This window comes from Pristis pectinata, chromosome 40 (genome assembly GCF_009764475.1).
Source record: "Pristis pectinata isolate sPriPec2 chromosome 40, sPriPec2.1.pri, whole genome shotgun sequence".
Lineage (NCBI taxonomy): Eukaryota > Metazoa > Chordata > Chondrichthyes > Rhinopristiformes > Pristidae > Pristis > Pristis pectinata.
The window spans coordinates 1,410,481-1,430,584 of NC_067443.1; the positions used below are offsets into that span (position 1 = coordinate 1,410,481).

Here is a 20,104-nt window from a genome sequence, read left to right on the forward strand (position 1 = left end):
ATACAGGGTGTTTTTCTCTGTCACAGCTGTGGGATGGGTTGGTCTGATGGAGGCTGTATGGATTAAGCTGAAAAAACAAGAAAGGGTCAGTCACCAAGATGGGTTCACCATGGATCTCAGTGCATGTCTTACGAGGATAGGTTGAGTGAGCTAGGGCTTTTCTCTTTGGAGTGGAGGAGGATGAGAGGTGACTTGATAGAGGTGTACAAGATGATAAGAGGCATAGATCGAGTGGACAATCAGAGACTTTTTCCCAGGGCGACAACGGCTAACACGAGGGGACATAATTTTAAGGTGATTGGAGGAAGGTATAAGGGGGATGTCAGGGGTAAGTTTTTTACACAAGAGAGTGGTGGGTGCGTGGAGCGCTCTGCGGCAGAGGTTGTGGGGCAGATACATTAGGGACATTTAAGAGACTCTTAGATAGACACATGAATGATAGAAAAATGGAGGGCTATGTGGGAGGGAAGGATTAGATAGATCTTAGAGAAGGATAAAATGTCGGCACAACATCGTGGGCCGAAGTTCTATGTTAACACATTTCTAACAGTGCAAAACCAGTGCAGTAGTAATTGTTGGGTGTCACTTCCCTGAATATCAACTGGAATACAGTCAGTGGAAAGGTACAGCTGGCACAGAACTCGTAGACTGTATTCCGGGAAACTTTTATATAATAAACAGAAGGGTGTGGGTTGTGCCGTCCTGGGGTTGGTTTCCAGGAATGGGGCTGGACAGGTGGAAGACATATCAGTCCGAGAGCTGTTGGTTCACGATGATCGTAACTCAGTTCGACTCAACACAAATACGGGACAAAAACCACAGATAAAATAGGGGAAAAGGTTCTCAACTGTGGTCAGGCCACATTCACTAAACTGAAAAGGGATTTAGCAATAGTGGACAGCTCCATGAAGGTAAATCACTCGGAGAGTATAATGTGTCTCAGGAGGTTCAGGGGAAATATGTTCCCACAAGGAAAGGATCTGCCAAATCTGGATTCCCTTGGGTTGTCTCGAGGGTTGGAGAAGGGTAGCACCGCAGTGTGTAGGGCAGGCATGGTAGTGTAGCAGTTATCATGACGCTTTTACAGCACCAGCGACCTGGGTTCAATTCTGGCCGCTGTCTGTAAGGAGATTGTACGTTCTCCCCGTGTGTCTGCGTGGGTTTCCTCCGGGTGCTCCAGTTTCTTCCCACATTCCAAAGACGTACGGGTTAGGAAGTTGTGGGTGTGTTATGTTGGCGCCGGAAGCGTGGCGACACTTGTGGGCTGCCCCCAGAACACTCTACGCAAAAGATGTATTTCACTGTGTGCTACCTCAATGCACTGATGTGATGAAATGATCTGTATGGACGGCATGCAGAACAAAGTTTTTCACTGTACCTCGGTACACGTGACAATTTACCAATTATCAACCCCAAACCCCCTCCATGCTGTACATGTGACTACTAAAGAAATTTTATCTTGTCTTATCTTAGTCACCAGGAGCTCATTCCAGCAGAAACCCTGGAACATTCAGGAGCAAAATTAAATTAGAAAAAAAATAGGCAAATAAAATCAAAGGTGATCCAAAGACGACTCTTGCAAGAGAATAATTAACACGAGAGTAAGGACTATTAGGTACCAGAAAACAAAATCAGTGTGTTAAGGTGGGGGATGTGGGCAAGGTGATCAATGAACGTTCTGTGAGTATCTTCACCAAAGGAGGTGATAACACAGCATGTTGCCGTTCGATGGAGTGAGTGAATACAGGAGAAGTCGAAATATTAAGATAAGATAAGAAGATCTTTATTAGTCACATGTACATCGAAACACACAGTGAAATGCATCTTTTGTGTAGAGTGTTCTGGGGGCAGCCTGCAAGTAAAGAAATTCGGCATGTCCCCTTTGATACCAACTTTTATCGATGCACCAGAGAAAGCATCCTATCTGGATGCATCACGGCTTGGGACGGCAACTGCTCTGCCCGGGTCCGCAAGAAACTGCAGAGAGTTGTGGACACAGCCCAGCGCATCAGGGAAAGCAGCCCCCCCTCTTTACCTCTCACTGCCTTGGCAAAGCAGCCGGCATAATCAAAGACCTCACCCACCTGGGTCATTCTCTCTTCTCCCCTCTCCCATCAGGCAGAAGATACAGGAGCCTGAGGGCACGTACCACTGGACTTAAGGACAGCTTCTACCCCACTGCGATAAGACTATTGAATGCTTCCCTTATACGATGAGATGGACTCTGACCTCACGATCTACCTTGTTGTGACCTTGCACCTTATTGCACTGCACTTTCTCTGTAGCTGTGGCACTTTACTCTGTACTGTTATTGTTTTTACCTGTACTACATCAATGCACTCTGTACTAACTCAATGTAACTGCACTGTGTAATGAATTGACCTGTACGATCGGTGTGCAAGACAAGTTTTTCACTGTACCTCGGTACAAGTGACAATAATAAACCAATATCAAGAGTCACCACACTTCCAGCACCAACACAGCATGCCCGCAACTTCCTAATATTGCAGGGATTATCACCTTCGACGGTGGATAAATTGCCTGTTATTGTCATACACTCTGTCTCAGGAAGGCGACCTCCATCATTGGGCCCCCCACTGTCCCGCTTCTCGTTACCGCCATCAGGCAAGAGGTCCAGGAGCCTGAAGACTCCACAACTCAAGGTCCAACAACAGCTCCTTCCCCACTGTCGTCAGGTTCTTGAACCCACCTGAGAAACCCCAACACTGCCTCGGACTGCACTTCTTTTTCTCTCAACTTGCACTAAAGTCGTTATGTTTATTTTTTTATGCATAAATTGATGTTAAATTTAGCTTATGTTAACACTGCCTTGGACTGGATTTTGTCTCTCTTGCAACTTGCACTAATGTTGTTCTGTTTATTTTGTCGTCTAAATTACGTATAACTTATGCTAATTGATGTTTATTTTAACTTATGTTTGTAACGTACTGTGCTGCCGCTGCAAAAAAGCTCAACTTGATGGCATTCATGCCCTGGGTATGTGTGCCTATGATGTTAAACTTGAACCTGAGGTATGTAAAAATGAAAAGACTGGCAAGAGAAGATGTGTGTCCCTTACGGGCAGAGAGACGGCGAAGGGAAGTAAAGAAATGGCAGAGGAGTTTGTGTGTGCCATCGCAGAAGTGGACACAGAAATACCAGGGAAAAAAGGGTCCAGTGAGAACGAGGAACTGAAGTTAGAAAAGGCTGCAGACAACATGTAAATTGGCAGAGTTATGGATAGAGAGGAGAATACAGCAGGATTTAGATCGGGTGGAAATGTGGGCAGAGAAGTGGCAGATGGAGTTTAATGCAGACAAGTAAAAGGTCAATTTAAGAGGAGTATATACTTTCATAGAGGCTATGTGTAAGGGGAACGTACACAGTAAATGGCCAGACCCTCATCGGCGTTGATGTACAGAGAGATGTTGGGGTGCAAGTCCATAGCTCCCTGAAAGGTAAAGAAGGCATACGGCATGTTTGCCTTCATCAGTCAGGACACTGAGTATTAAAGTTAGCAAGTCATGCAGCTGTATAAAACTTTGGTTAGGCCACATTTGGAATATTGTGTGAGGTTCTGCCACATTAACAGGAAGGATGTGGAGGCTTTGGAGAGGGTGCAGAAGAGGTTCACCAGGATGCCGCCTGGATTAGTGAGCTATAAGGAGAGGTCGGATTGTTTTCTCTGGAGCAATGGAAGGGAGATGTTACAGTTATGATGGGGGGGGGGGTGGTTTATATCTGAAGGCTGATCGAAGTATATAAAATTATGAGATGCATAGAGAGGGTGGATAGTCAGCTGGGGTCAACCACTTACCAAAGACAAGGTGTTCAATACACACACACATGTACGCACGCACGCACACACACTCACATACACACACACTCACACACACACACACGCGCACGCACACACACACGCACAGACGCATGCACATACACGCACACACATACACGCACAGACGCACGCACACGCACAGACGCACGCACAGACGCACGCACACATGCACATGCACACACGCACGCACACGCACGCATGCACACACACACACAACCAGTAAAGACTGCATGAACCACTTACCAAGGGCATGGCAGGAAGGATGCCCCCGGCATGGGGGAAAACACTGTTCAAGGACAGTTTATACTGAATGGCGTCTGCCAGCTTGTTCACAATCCGCTCCTGCGCTGAGCCAGTGGGTTCCTGGAAGAGATGAGCCACAGCATTACTCACGTCCTTCAGAGGCTCGGATCCACACGGATCTCATCTGCAGTACATCAGAGCTAATCTGCAACAGGCCCAGTTGTCCCCACAACCCACTCTACCTGTGCCTGGGTTGTGGGGACACATCACTCACTCCAAATCTTTGCCCTATGACACTAAAGTATAAACGAAGCCCACAGGTTACAGAGTCATGGACTGGGAGAGAGACCCAGCACAGGAACAGGCCCTTCGGCCCATCGAGTCTGCACTGACCATCAAGCACCCTCTTACATTAATCTTATCCTAACCCATTTTATTCTCCCCACATGCCCATCAACTCCCCCTCCCTGCCCCCAGAATTCCTGCCCACACACTCGGGGGGCAATTTACAGCAGCCAATTAACCCACATATCATTGGGATGTGGGAGGGAACTGGAGTACCTGGGGAAAAATTTGTCAGGAGATTCGGTATATCGCCAAAGACACCTATAAGTCTCTACAGATGTACGGCAGAGAGCATTCTGACTGGTTACATCACCGCCTGGTATGGAGGCTCCAATGTGCAGGATCGCAAGAGGCTGCAGAGGGTTGTAGACTCAGCCAGCTCCATTAGGGGCACAACCCTCCCCGCCATCGAGGACATCTTCAAGAGGCGGTGCCTCAAGAAGGCAGCATCCATCACTAAGGACCCTCACCACCTGGGACATGCCCGCTTCTCGTTACTACCATCAGGGAGGAGGTACAGGAGCCTGAAGATCCACACTCAACCATTCAGGAACGGCTTCTTCCCCTCCGCCATCAGATTTCTGAACGGTCCATGAACCCATGAACACTGCCTTGTTATCCCTCTTTTGTACTATTTATTTGTTTTTGTAACATATTAATTTTATGTCTTGCACTGTACTGCTGCCGCGAAACAACGCATTTCACGACACGTCAGTGATAATAAACCTGATTCTGATTTCTGGGGATGTATGTCCATGACAATAAACCTGAACTTGAGATTTAACTTCCGAGTTCCGAGATCTTGGACAGTGCTAGATTTTAAACGGGCTATGGAGGTACCTGTGACTTGGCCAGAGCAGCTAAAGCCTGTTTGTAGTAGAGGGTGGCCTTCTCTGGGTCTCCCAGGCGGAACTTGGCAGCTCCCAAGCCTTCACAAGCCTGCCACTGTCCATGAAAGTCACCTGCTCTTGGAACAGGAGGGGAAAGAGAAGCGATAAGTTATGGGAGAAACTAAATCCTTGCCATTATACCCTGGCAGGTCTGCCCTGCACTCATAACACCAGAGGGTTTACAACACTTCTCCTCTGTGCCCGCACTTTGAAAGGACTAGCCACTTGGTCGTCAAAGATCCTTGCAAATCTCTACAGATGTACGGTGGAGAGCATTCTGACTGGTTGCATCACTGCCTGGTACGGAGGCTCCAATGCACAGGATTGAAAGAGGCTGCAGAGGGTTGTAGACTCAGCCAGCTCCGTCACGGGCACAACCCTCCCCGCCATCGAGGACATCTTCAAGAGGTGGTGATTTTGATTTGTCTGGTCTTTATCCATATCATTTTTAAAAGCCCATGCCACTGTTACTGGATGCACGGATAATATCCGAATGGTGCTCCATATAAAGAATTACGTCTGACGGTTTTTTTAACACAGAGCGGTGGGTGCCTGGAATGTGCTGCCAAGGGTGGGGGTGGAGGCAGATACAATAGAGGGGTTTAAGAGGCTCTTAGGCAGGCCCATGGATGTGCGGGGAATGGAGGGATCTGGACATTGTGCAGGCAGAAGGGATTAGTTTAGCTGGGCGTTTAATTAGTTCGTCACAACACTGTGGGCTGAAGGGCCTGTTCCTGTGCTGTACTGTTCTATTTCCCACTACGTAGATGGTTACGATTGCACCTCCTTGTCGCTGTGGAGTCAAATAGCGCAAAAAAAAGACCCTTTAGCCCACCATGTCCTCGGGACCATCAAGAACCTTAATTTGACCAGCACTTGGTCCGAACCCCGCCCTGCCTTGGTGACTCAAGTTCTCGTCTGGATACTTGTTTGATGTTGGGAGGGTCTCTGCCTCCCTCTGCCCGTCAGACAGTGCGTTCCTGATTCCAACCCCCCTTTGGGGGAAAAATTCCCCCTCAGATCCCCTCTAAACCTCTTATTCTTATCTTTCAACCATGCCCTGTGGTCTGAGACACCCTCTGCCATTGGGAAAAGTTTCCCACTATCTGCTCAGTCTACGCCCCTCATAATTCTGTCCCCCTCTATCAGGTCCCCCCTCAGCCCCCTCCGCCCCGGGGAGAACAGACCCAGCCTCTCTGCTCTGTCCCTGTAACTGAGACGCTCCGTCCCAGGCACCGTCCGGGGGAACCTCCTCTGCACCCTCTCCAGTGCAGTCACCTCCTTCCTGTAGTGTGGTGACCAGAACTGCACCCAGTGCTCCAGCTGTGGGCCGACCGGTGGTTTATGATGTTTTTTTTAGATATTTTTTATTAGTCACATGTACATCGAAACACACAGTGAAATACATCTTTTGCATAGAGTGTTCTGGGGGCAGCCCGCAAGTGTCACCACGCTGCTGGCGCCAACATAGCACGCCCACAACTTCCTAACCCGTACGCCTTTGGAATGTGGGAGGAAACCGGAGCACCCGGAGGAAACCCACGCAGACACACGGGGAGAACGTACAAACTCCTTACAGACAGCAGCCGGAATTGAACCCGGGTCACTGGCGCTGTAAAGCGTTACTTCGACCATAACCTCCCTGCTATTGTATTCTGCGCCCTGGCTGATGAAGGCAAGGATCCCATACGCTTTCCTCACCACCTGATCTGTGCTGCCTCCTTCAGGGATCCTTGGACTTGAACACCAAAGTCTCACTATTCCTCAGTACTCCCCAGGGCCCTACCATTCACTGGGTATATCCTACCCTTATCAGAATCCCAAAGGGCATCACCATGCACTTAAAGGAGTAAACTCCATCTGCCTTTGCTCTGTCCAGGTTCATTGCTCCATGCATACTATGCATATTTCTTCAGTATATCCCCAAGACATTGTTTATATCCCTCTAAGACACCATATATGCTCCAGGATTGTCCCTGAGATATTGGATACTGCTCCTGTAGTTCCTCTGAGATGTTGGACATTCCTCCGACGTTCCCCTTCGGCCACCATGTACTGCTCCTGGTCGCACATCACACCTCGCTCCTGTACTCCCACTGACCTTGCGTGCTGCTCATGGAGCCATAAAGTTGTGCAGCCCTCCGAGTGCACGCCCACCGTCAAGATCCATTTTGCAGAAATCCTGTGTTAATCCCATTTTATTCTCCCCACGTTCCCACAGAGTCGGAAAGTCGTACAGCACTGAAACAGGCCCTTCAGCCCATCTTGTCCATGCCCACCAAGATGCTCATCTAAGCTAGTCCCGTGTGGCCCATATCCCTCTAAACCTTTCCTATCTATGTGTAGGGCAGGCACAGTAGTGTAGCACTTAGCGTGACGCTATTACAGCGCCAGCGACCCAGATTCAATTCCGGCCGCTGTCTGTAAGGAGTTTGTACGTTCACCCCATGTCTGCGTGGGTTTCCTCTGGGTACTCCAGTTTCCTCCCACATTCCAAAGACGTATGGGTTAGGAAGTTGTGGGCATGCTATGTTGGCGCGAGAAGCGTGGCGACACTTGCGGGCTGTCCCCAGAACACTCGACGCAAAAAGGTGAATTTCACTGTGTGTTTTGATGTACATGTGACTAATAAAGATACCTTATCTTATCTTTTAAATATTGTTAATGAACCTGCCTCAACCCCTTCCTCTGGCAGCTCGTTCCATATATGGACCACCCTCTGGGTGAAGAAGTTGCCCCTCAGATTCCTGTTAAATCTCCCCCCTCTCACCTTAAACCTGTGCCCTCTAATTCTTGATTCCCCAACCCTAGGGAAAAGACTGTGCACATTCACCCTATCTATGCCCCTCACGATTTTATACATTAAGTCCCAGCTTCTATTCCCTTACCCACACACTGGGACTCAACACCTCCCTCTGCAACTGGATCCTTGATTTTCTAACCAACAGACCGCAATCAGTGAGGATAGGCAGCAACACCTCCGGCACGATTACTATCAACACTGATTCCCCACAAGGCTGCATCCTCAGGCCTCTACTCTACTCCCTATACACTCATGACTGTGTGGCCAGATTCTGCTCTAACTCCATCTACAAGTTTGCAGATGATACCACCGTGGTCGGCCGTATCTCAAACAGCGATGAGTCGGAGTACAGGAAGGAGATAGAGAGCTTACTGGAATGGTGTGATGACAACAACCTTTCCCTCAATGTCAGCAAAACAAAAGAGCTGGTCATTGACTTCAGGAAAGGGGGCGGTGCACATGCTCCTGTCTACAGCAACGGTGCTGAGGTCAAGAGGGTTGAGAACTTCAAGTTCTTGGGAGTGAACATCACCTTTCGCCTGTCCTGGTCAAATCACATAGATGCCACAGCCAAGAAAGCTCACCAGCACCTCTACTTACTCAGGAGGCTAAAGAAATTCAGTATGTCCCCTTTGACACTCACCAACTTTTATCGATGCACCATAGAAAGCATCCTATCTGGATGTATCTCTGGTTGGTACGGCAACTGCTCTACCCAGGACTGCAAGAAACTGCAGAGAGTTGTGGACACAGCTCAGCGCGTCACGGAAACCAGCCTCCCCTCCTTGGTCTTTACCTCTCGCTGCTTTGGTGAAGCAGCCAGCATGATCAAAGACCCCACCCACCCGGGACATTCTCTCTTCTCTCCTCTTCCATCAGGGAGAAGATACAGGAGCCTGAGGACATGTACCACCAGGCTCAAGGACAGCTTCTATCCCACTGAAATAAGACTATTGAATTGTTCCCTTATACGATGAGATGGACTCTGACCTCACGATCTACCTTCTTGTGACCTCACACCTTATTGCACTGCACTTTCTCTGTAGCTGTGACACTTTACTCTGTACTGTTATTGTTTTTACCTGTACTACCTCAATGCACTCTGTACTAACTCAATGTAACAAATGAATTGACCTGCACAATCAGCACACAAGACAAGTTTTTCACTGTACCTCAGTACAAGTGACAATAATAAACCAATACTCGGACCAATCAACCTACCAACCCTACTCTCCCCTAGACATTGCACACTGATCTGGTGTTCGCTCTCAGACACAAGACTCTGCCCCGGTGTTTCATCTGACCCACTGATGCTGCCCCCCTGCCCTCCCAGCGTTCTCTCCGCGGCGTGGCAGTTCTTCCGCTCCCTCACCAGTGTCTTTGAAGGCCTGCAGTGCATGCAGGTAACTCTCTGCCGTCTCCTCATGCTCTCCCAGCTGACTGTAAGCGAAGGCCAGGTTGCAGAAACACTGGCCCTGTGCATTCCTGTTTCCAAGGGAACCTGAGGAGAGATGAGGAACATCTTGTTACTTCTAGATCGCCATGCTGATTCAGAAACCCTTTCGGCCTAGCTCAAGAGAAACCATGGTCACAGCCCTTCGTTCAGCAGAGTGCTACTCTTTGTCTGATGGCCCCTAAAGCAGTGTGTCCCATCTCCTATAGCTGTGAGATTATCATTGTGTCTGGGTTTGGTCGTCCTGCTATGGGAAAGATGTCATTAAGCTGGAAAGAGCACAGAGAAGATTTATGAGGATGTTAGAACATAGAAAACCTACAGCACATACAGGTTGCCAGGACTTGAGGGCCTGAGTTATAGGGAGAGGTTGGGCAGGCTAGGACTTTATTCCTTGGAGCATAGGAGATTGAGGGGTGACATTATAGAGGCGTATAATGTCAGAGACTGAGAGGTATAAAATCATGAGGGGCAGAGACAGGGTAAATACACTCAGTCCTTTTCCCAGGGAAGGGGAATCAAAAACTGGAGGTTTTAAGGTGAGAGGGGAAAGATTTAAATGGGGGTAACCTCTTCACACAGAGGGTGGTGGGTGCATGGAACGAGCTGCCAGAGGAATTGGTTGAGGCAGGTACATTGACAACATTCAACAGGTACAGGGAGAGGAAAGGTTGCGAGAGATATGGGCCAAATGGGACTAGCTTAGATGGACACCTTTGGTTGGCATGAACAAGGTGGGCCGAAGGGCCTGTTTCCGTGCTGTATTACCCTGACTCGATGAAGACCCCAGTTTACCTTTTCTGTATTGTCTCTCCCCTACCTCCCAGAGCTGAAACCCCTCTTGTATCTGCTTTCCTTCTAACTCAGTCACTGTGGATGACATGAAGCACCAGAGGAAGATCTCCGAACTCTTAATCCTCTGAATTTGCCCCACTGTTCTGTTCCATCACCACTTTGGTTCCACATCCCAACAGCTATTTTAATCTTAGCTTTGAAAACTAAAATGAAGCCCCAACCTTGGCAGCTTTCCTGTGGAGTAGACGGGGGAAGAGTTCCAACTTTCACTTGAAGGTCTTCTTGACACATCCCCCTTCCCATCCCATTCACCTGGCTCTATCTTGGTCAGAGGATCTATCCTGGGCCCAACACATTGATGCAATCACAAACAAGGTATGCCAGCGGCTCTACTTCTTTAGGAGTTTGAGGAGACTCTTGCAAATTTCTACGGATGTACGGCGGAGAGCATTCTGACCGGTTGCATCACCGCCTGGTATGGAGGCTTCAATGTGCAGGATCGAAAGAGGCTGCAGAGGGTTGTAGACTCAACCAGCTCCATCATGGGCACAACCATCCCCATCATCAAGGACATCTTCAAGAGGTGGCTCCTCAAGGAGGTGGCATCCATCACTAAGGGCCCTCACCACCCGGGACATGCCCTCTTCTCGCTACTACCATCGGGGAGGAGGTACAGGAGCCTGAAGACCCACACTCAATGATTCAGGAACAGCTTCTTCCCCTCTGCCATCAGATTCCTGAACGGTCCATGAACCAATGAACATTACCTCATTATTCCTCTTTTGCACTATTTATTTATTTTTGTAACTTATAGTAATTTTTATGTCTGCCGCAAAACAACACACTTCACGACATACGTCAGTGATAATAAACCTGATTCTGATACTCTAATTTTAACACAGCTTTAAGTTTGCTATTTTATGAAGAGAGATGCCCCCAGATCTTTCAGCCCAAAACCTATATATTTTTTTGGATTAGTATTGGGACAGGAGGAATCTGACATTTGCCTTCCAGAGGGAGGATGTTCTGTTCGCCTAGCTAATCACCTTGGAACAGAACACAGAACATCCAGGTTGGAGAACACTGCTCTCCATCGAGGGTTTGCTTAGAATGAACTCTGACTTCTTCCTGTCCGACAACTCTTCCTGATCTCCGTGCTCTTCCTATGCCTCATGTGCATCCCGTAACATAAATCAGCTCAACACTGTGCTGTGCCATGCTCAAGTCCTAATTTGGAATTCCCTTCCTGAACCTCTCTGACTCTCTCCCCTACTTAATTGAAAGAAGTATAGAAGATTCTAAGAGGCAGAGACAGGGTAGACAGTCAAACTCTTTTCCCCATGGAAGGGGTATCAAAAACAAGAGGGCATAGGTCTAAGGTGAGAGAAATTGGTAATTGGTTTATTATTGTCACATGTACCGAGGTCCAGAGAAAAACTTTGTTTTGCATGCCATCCATACAGATCATTTCATCACATCAGTGCATTGAGGTAGTACAAGGGAAAAGCAATAACAGAATGCAGAATAAAGTGTTACAGTTACAGAGAAAGTGCAGTGCAGGCAGACAATAAGGTGCAAAGGCCACAACAAGGTAGATTGTAAGGTCAAGTGCACATCTTATCGTACTAGGGAACCGTTCAATAGTCTTATAACAGCGGGATATTGGTATTGGTATTGGTTTATTATTGTCACTTGTACCGAGGTACAGTGAAAAACTTGTCATACAAACCAATCATACAGGTCAATTCATTACACAGTGCAGTTACATTGAGTTAGTACAGAGTGCATTGATGTAGTACAGGTAAAAACAATAACGGTACAGAGTAAAGTGTCACAGCTACAGAGAAAGTGCAGTGCAATAAGCTGCAAGGTCACAACAAGGTAGATCGTGAGGTCAGAGTCCAGCTCATTGTATAAGGGAACCATTCAATAGTCTTATCACAGTGGGGTAGAAGCTGTATAGTCTTATCACAGTGGGATAGAAGCTGTCCTTGAGCCTGGTGGTACGTGCTTTCAGGCTTTTGTATCCTCTGCCCGACGGGACAGGGGAGAAGAGGGAATGTCCGGGGTGGGTGGGGTCTTTGATTATGTCGGCTGCTTTACCCAGGCAGTCAAAAGTATACACCGTGGCGGGGAGGCTGGTTTCCGTGACATGCTGAGCTGTGTCCAGTTTTAAAGAGGACCTGAGGGGTGAGTTTTTGTGTTACACAGAGAGTGGGTGATATCTGGAACGGGCTGTCGGAGGAGGTGGTGGACTCAGGTACAATCAAGAGGCATTTAGTCAGCCACTTAAATAGGCAGGGCACAGAAGGATACGGTCCTAATGCAGGCAAACGGGATTAGAGTAGATGGGCAAAAGGGTCAGCGTGGACGTGGTGGGGTGAAGGGCCTGTTTCTGTGTTACTAACTCTTTGTTGAAGTTCTTGTTCTTAATATTTTGTGTTGCTCAGTGTTAAACTTGTGTTAATAACATCCTGTTAAATGCCGACATAGATACAAGCAATTGTTTTGTTGGACTCCCAGCTGCCTACCTCCCCAGGCGTGGGTGAAGCAGCAATCACACGGGGCTGGATGAACTTGTTTGGAGAATGAGGAAGCTGGAGGTGGGGTGATCAGTGCCCGGCAAGACTTGTGGACAGTTGTCTCCCAATGGTTGCTGGTCCTGATGCCATGGTACCTAACACTCGTTGGACGAGCCTGTCACAGCAGGGAAACCCCGAGGCTTGGGAGGTTTGCTTCGTCCCATCTCGCGCAGTAACAGGGTTATCCCTGGCACCCCTGCACCGAGTTGGGATGGGAAGTGGAGCATGGCGTAGTGGTTATGTCACTAATCGAGGTGCAGTGAGTTCAATTCCTGTCAAAGAATGTTGGTTCGCCTGGAATTAAAGAGCTGGTCTCAGTAAAAGCAATAAGATTTCTTTATTAGTCCCACGTACATCGAAACACACAGTGAAATGCATCTTTTGCGTAGAGTGTTCTGGGAGCAGACCGCAAGTGTCGCCACGCTTCCGGCGCCAACATAGCGCGCCAGCAACTTCCTAACCCGTACGTCTTTGGAATGTGGGAGGAAACCGGAGGACCCGGAGGAAACCCATGCAGACACAGGGAGAACATACAAACTCCTTACAGACAGCTGCCGGAATTGAACCCGGGTCACTGGCGCTGTAATAGCGTTACGCTAACTGCTACACTACCTGATAGAACTTTATAAAGTTTTAAGAGCCATAAGTAGCGGGTAGGCAGACAGAGTCTTTTTCCTGGGCTGGAAATGTCAAATATTAGAGAGCACAGCTTTAAGATGAGGGGGAAAATTTGAAGGAGATGTGTGGGGCAAGTTTTTGACAGAGAGCGGTGGGTGCCTGGAACAGGCTGCTAGGGGTGGTGGTGGAGGCAGATACGATAGTGGCGTTTAAACAGGCACATGAACAGGCAGGAAATGAGGGATGTGATAATGTGCAGGCAGATGTACAGTTTAAATCAGCATCATGGTTGGAACAGACATCATGGGCCAAAGGCCCTGTTCCTCTGCTGTACTGTGTTGTTCAGAGTAGGGCAGGCACGGTAGTGTAGCGGTTAGCGTAACGCTATTACAGCGCCAGCGACCTGGGTTCAATTCCTCCAGGTGCTCCGGTTTCTTCCCACATTCCAAAGACGTACAGGTTAGGAAGTTGTGGGCATGCTGTGTTGGCGCCAGAAGCGGGGCGACACTTGTGGGCTGCCCCCAGAATATTCTACGCAAAAAAGATGCATTTCACTGTGTTTTGATGTTCATGTGACTAATAAAGATATCTTATCTTAGACTCTGACACTCCAGAGAAAACAACCCAAGTTTGTCCGACCTCTCCTTATAGCTCATTTCCTCTAATCCAGGCAGCATCCTGGTGAACCTCTTTGGCACCCACTCCAAGGCCTCCACATCCTTCCCGTAATGGGGTGAACTTCTACCCCTTACAACCCTGGACCCGTCAGCCAGGCTTAGAGCAGTATAAGCTGGGGAGGGGGTGGGGGGGAATATTCGCTGGGCATTGCGGATCAAAGTCCCTGCTCAGCCCATGGTTGGAATGTGTTACTCACCGTGCAAGGCTGCCGCCCGCTGGTGGAAGTCCAGTGCCTTGCCGTAGTCGCTGCTGGTGTTGTAGACGGCGCCAAGGTTCTGGAGGATCACAGCCTCTCTCTGGCGCTCCGACCTGTCCCGCTGGCAGTAGGGGAGGGCCTGCTCGAAGCACTCGGCTGCCAACGAGAAGATCTTCAACTGCGAGTAGCTGAGCCCGATGTCATTGTAGAGTTTTCCTTTCAAAGTCAAACAGTGAGAACAGGAACATTAATATCAAGGTTGTTAACATCAAGGTTTGAGACACACCTTACCTGCTGTATAAAACACCAACAGTACTAAGGCAACTTCAAGATATTAGCTGGAGTACAAAGACATTACAACAATGGCGACATCTCAAGAAGAAATTTATTGGCTAGGGAGTGTAATGGAATAGAGGGATCCAGGAGTAACAAGTGAATGGTTCATTGAAAGCGGCGTCACAGATAGACAGGGTGGTGATAAAGGCGTTTAGCACGCTGACCTTCATCAGTCAGGGCAGTGAGTACAGGAGTTGGAACATTATGTTACAGTTGTATAAGGTGTTGGTGAGGCCGCACTTGGAACACTGTGTATAGTTTTGGTCGCCCTGTTATACGAAAGATGTGGTTAAACTGGAAAGAGAGCAGAGAAGATTTACGAGGATGTTGCCGGGACTCGAGGGCCTGAGTTACAGGGAGAGGTTGGCCAGGCTAGGACATCATTCCTTGGAGGAGAGGAGACTGAACCATAGAACCATAGAACAATAGAACAATACAGCACAATATAGGCCCTTCGGCCCACCATGTTGTGCTGCCCTTCAAACCACACCTAAGACTATCTAACCCCTTCCTCCCACGTATCCCTCTAACTTAAATTCCTCCATATGCTTATCTAACAATCTCTTGAACTTGACCAACGTATCAGCCTCCACCACCACCCCAGGCAGCACATTCCATGCACCAACCACTCTCTCTGTGAAAAACCTCCCTCTGACATCTCCCTTGAACTTCCCACGCATTACCTTAAAGCCATGTCCTCTTGTATTGAGCATTGGTGCCCTGGGAAAGAGGCGCTGGCTGTCCACTATCTATTTCTCTCAATATCTTGTACACCTCTATCATGTCTCCCCTCATCCTCCTTCTCTCCGATGAGAACAGCCCTAGCTCCTTTAGTCTCTCCTCATAATCCATACTCTCTAATCCAGGCAGCATCCTGGTAAATCTCCTCTGCAGCCTCTCCAACGCCACCACATCCTTCCTATAATGAGGCGACCAGAATTGGACACAGTACTCCAAGTGTGGTCTAAACAGAGTTTTGTAAAGCTGCATCATCACTTCGCGGCTCTTAAACTTGATCCCACGACTTATGAAAGCTAACATCCCATAAGCTTTCTTAACTACCCTATCCACCTGTGAGGCAACTTTCAGTGATCTGTGGATATGAACCCCCAGATCCCTCTGCTCCTCTACACTGCCCAGAATCCTGCTATTAACCTTGTATTCCGCCTTGGAGTTTGTCCTTCCAAAGTGTACCACCTCACACTTCTCTGGATTGAACTCCATCTGCCACTTGTCAGCCCAGCTCTGCATCCTATCAATATCCCTCTGTAAGTTCCGACAGCCCTCCACATGATACACAACACCACCAATCTTTGTGTCATCTGCAAACTTGCTAACCCAGCCTTCCACCCCCTCATCTAAGTCGTTAATAAATATCACAAAAAGTAGAGGTCCCAGAACCGATCCCTGTGGGACACCACTAATCACAGCCCTCCAATCCGAATGCACTCCCTCCACCACAACCCTCTGCTTTCTACAGGCAAGCCAATTCTGAATCCACACGGCCAAGCTTCCCTGGATCCCTTGGCCTCTGACCTTCTGAAGAAGCCTACCATGCGGAACCTTATCAAACGCCTTATTAAAATCCATGTAGACCACATCCACTGCACTACCCTCATCAATCTTCCTGGTCACCTCAAAGAACCCTATCAGGCTTGTGAGGCAAGATCTTCCCTTCACAAAGCCATGCTGGCTGTCCCTAATCAGTCCATGATTCTCTAAATGCTCATATATGCTATCTCTTAGAATCCTTTCTAACAGCTTACCCACCACAGACGTAAGGCTCACTGGCCTGTAATTCCCTGGACTATCCCTACTACCTCTTTTGAATAAGGGGACAACATTCACCACCCTCCAATCCTCCGGTACCATCCCAATGGACAACGAGGACTCAAAGATCCTAACCAACGGTTCAGCAATCTCCTCCCTCACCTCACGAAGCAGCCTGGCCATCAGGCCCCGGGGACTTATCTGTCCTAATGTTTTCTAACAGCTCCAACACATCCTCTCTTGATATCTACATACTCTAGAACATTACCCTCACCTACACTGTTCTCAGCATCATCAAGACCCCTCTCCTTGGTGAATACTGAAGAGAAGTATTCATTGAGAACCTCACCCACTTCCACAGCTTCCAGGCACATCCTCCCACCTTTGTCTTTAATCGGACCTACCTTTACTCTCACCATCCTTCTGCTCTTCACGTACGAGAAAAAAGCCTTGGGATTCTCCTTAACTCTACTCGCCAAAGCCTTTTCATGTCCCCTTCTCGCTCTCCTCAGCCCTTTCTTAAATTCCTTCCTTGCTACTCTATATTCCTAACGAGCCCTGTCTGATCCTTGTTGCTTACACCTTATGTATGCTGCCTTCTTCTTCCTAACTAGTTGTTCCACCTCTCTCGTCACCCACGGTTCCTTCACCCTGCCCTTCCTTCTCTGCCTCACTGGGACAAATTTATCCCTAACATCCTGCAAAAGATCCCTGAACATCTCCATAGTACATTTCCCTTCAAAAATGTCACCCCAGTTTACACTCCCAAGTTCTTGCCTTATAGCCTCATAATTTGCCTTCCCCCAATTAAATTTCTTCCCGTCCTCTTTGCTCCTGTCCCTGTCCATGACAATTCTAAAGGTTATGGAGCAGTGGTCAATGTCCCCCAAATGCTCACCCACCAATAGATCTGTCACCTGTCCTGGTTCATTACCTAAAACTAGATCTAATATGGCATTCCCTCTAGTCAGCCTGTTAACATACTGTGACAGGAATCTGTCCTGGACACACCGAACAAACTGCGCCCCGTCTAAACCCTTGGCACTAAGCAGGTGCCAATCAATACTTGGAAAGTTGAAGTCCCCCATTATAATAACCCTGTTATTTTTGCATCTTTCCAAAATCTGCCTCCCAATCTGCTCCTCAGTATCCCTACTGCTACTGGGGGGCCTATAGAATACTCCCAGGAGGGTAACTGCCCCTTTCTTATTCCTAACTTCCACCCATATTGACTCTAGAGAGGATCCTACTACATTATCTACCCTTTCTACAGCTGTAACAGTGTCCCGGACCAGTATCGCCACCCCTCTTCCTCTTCTACCCCCCCCTATCCCTTTTAACACACTGAAAACCAGGAATATTCAATATCCGTTCCTGCCCCGATGTCAGCCATGTCTCTGTAATACCCACAATATCGTAGTCCCATGTACTTATCCAAGCTCTCAGTTCATCTCCCTTATTCCTGATGCTTCTCGCATTTAAGTAAATGCACTTCAGCCCATCCACCTTACTACTTTTGTAGCCTGTACTCTGCTTCTCTTTCCTCAAAGCCTCTCTACCTGTCAGATCTGACTTTTCCCCATCCCCTTCTTCCTCTGACCTACTCCTCCAGTTCCCTTCCCCCTCGCAATCTAGTTTAAACCCTCCTGAACCACCCCAGCAAACCTGCCTGCAAGGATATTGGCCCCCCTCAGGTTCGGATGTAACCCGTCCTCTCTGTACAGGTCCCACCTTCCCCAGAAGAGATCCCAATGATCCAAAAATCTAAAACCCTCCCTCCTGCACCAACTTCTCAGCCACGCATTTATTTGCCATCTGCTCCTATTCCTACCTTCACTATTGCGTGGCACTGGCAGCAATCCCGAGATTGCTACCCTCGAGGTCCTATCCTTCAGCCTTCTGCCTAGCTCCCTAAACTCACTTTTCAGGACCTCGTTCCTCTTCCCACCTACGTCGTTGGTACCAACATGAACCACGACTTCTGGTTGTTCTCCCTCCTGCTCTAGAATCCTGTGGACCCGATCAGTGACATCCAGGACCCTGGCACCTGGGAGACAACATACCATCCGGGATTCATGCTCACTGCCACAGAACCTCCTATCTGTTTCCCTGACTATCGAGTCCCCTATCACTACCGCCATCCTCTTCTCCTCCCTTCCCTTCTGAGCAGCAGGACCGGTCCCAGTGCCACAGACCTGGCTTCTGCTGCAAGGCCCCGGCAGGTCATCTCCCTCAACAGCTTCCAAAGCGGAAAACGTGTTACTGAGGGGAACAGCCTCCGGGGTCCTTTGCTCTATCTGCCTGTTCGTTTTCTTTTTTGTTTTCCCTCCCCTGACGGTCACCATTCTATCTACTTCCTGGACTCCAGAAGGGGAGATCCTATAGAAGTGTTTAAAATCATGAGGGGCATAGATAAGGTGGACGGTAACAGTCTTTTCCCCAGGGTTAGGGAGTCCAAAACTAGGGGGCAGAGGTTTAGGGTGAGAGGGGAAAGATTTAAAAGGGACGTGAGGGGCAACTTTTTCACACAGAGGGTGTTGAGGAAATGGAACGAGCTGCCAGAGGAAGTGGGTTAGGCAGGTACAACAGGATCAGTTAAGAAGCACTTGGATAGGTACATGGAGGGACGGGGCTTAGAGGGACATGGGCTGAACACAGGAAATTGGGACTAGCTGGGTGGGGCCTGTGGTCGGTGTGGACTGGTTGGACCGAAGGGCCTGTATCCGTGCTGGATTGCTCTATGACTCTATGGCTGTGCATCCTGAGGTTGTAAAGGAACATTTGACTGTATTTCTTTCGGAGTTTGAGGAGGTCTGGTACATCACGAAAGACTTATACAAATCTCTACGGATGTACAGTGGAGAGCGTTCTTTCTCACTTCTGAACATTCTGAGCATCTTCGCCACCTCCCCAATTATGCTGCTCTAAACCTGGCTGACGAGTCCAGGGTTATAAGGGGTAAAACATTGCCCCATTACAGGAAGGATGTGGAGACTTGGAGAGGGTGCAGCAGAGGTTTACCAGGATGCTGCCTGGATTAGAGGGTATGAGCTATAAGGAAAAGTTGGACAAACTTGGGTTGTTCTCCCTGGAGCGTTGGAGGCTGAGGGGAGACCTGACATAGGTTTTTTAAAATTATGAGAGGCATAGATAGGGTAGATGGTCAGAATCTTCTCCCCAGGGTAGTAATGTCAAACACCAGAGGACATGCTTTTAAGGTTAGAGGGGGGAAGTTTAAAGTAAAATAAACTTGTCTTGCATACCGTTCATACAGATCAATTCATTACAACAGTGCATTGAGGTAGTACAAGGTAAAACATAAGGACATAAGAACATAAGAAATAGGAGCAGGAGGAGGTCATCTGGCCTGTCGAGCCTGCTCCGCCATTCAATAAGATCATGGCTGATCTGGCCATGGACTCACTTACCTGCCTTTTCCCCAGAACCCTTAATTCCCCTATTATGCAAAAATCCATCTAACTGTGTCTTAAATATATTTAATGAGGTAGCCTCTACTACTTCCCTGGGCAGAGAATTCCACAGATTCACTAGTCTCT

General features: G+C 48.4%; 1 protein-coding gene across 1 annotated transcript in view; it reads right to left on the reverse strand.

The window, feature by feature from the left end:
- LOC127587498 (tetratricopeptide repeat protein 24) overlaps positions 1–20,104 on the reverse strand; it is a 57,941-nt gene that overhangs the window by 20,583 nt on the left and 17,254 nt on the right. Inside the window, exons 3-6 of the mRNA XM_052045858.1 lie at positions 14,442–14,657; positions 9,492–9,620; positions 5,267–5,388; positions 4,082–4,201 (exon numbers count right to left, since the gene is read on the reverse strand). Of these exons, the coding sequence (XP_051901818.1) occupies positions 4,082–4,201; positions 5,267–5,388; positions 9,492–9,620; positions 14,442–14,657 (587 nt within the window). The remainder of the gene's footprint in view (positions 1–4,081; positions 4,202–5,266; positions 5,389–9,491; positions 9,621–14,441; positions 14,658–20,104) is intronic.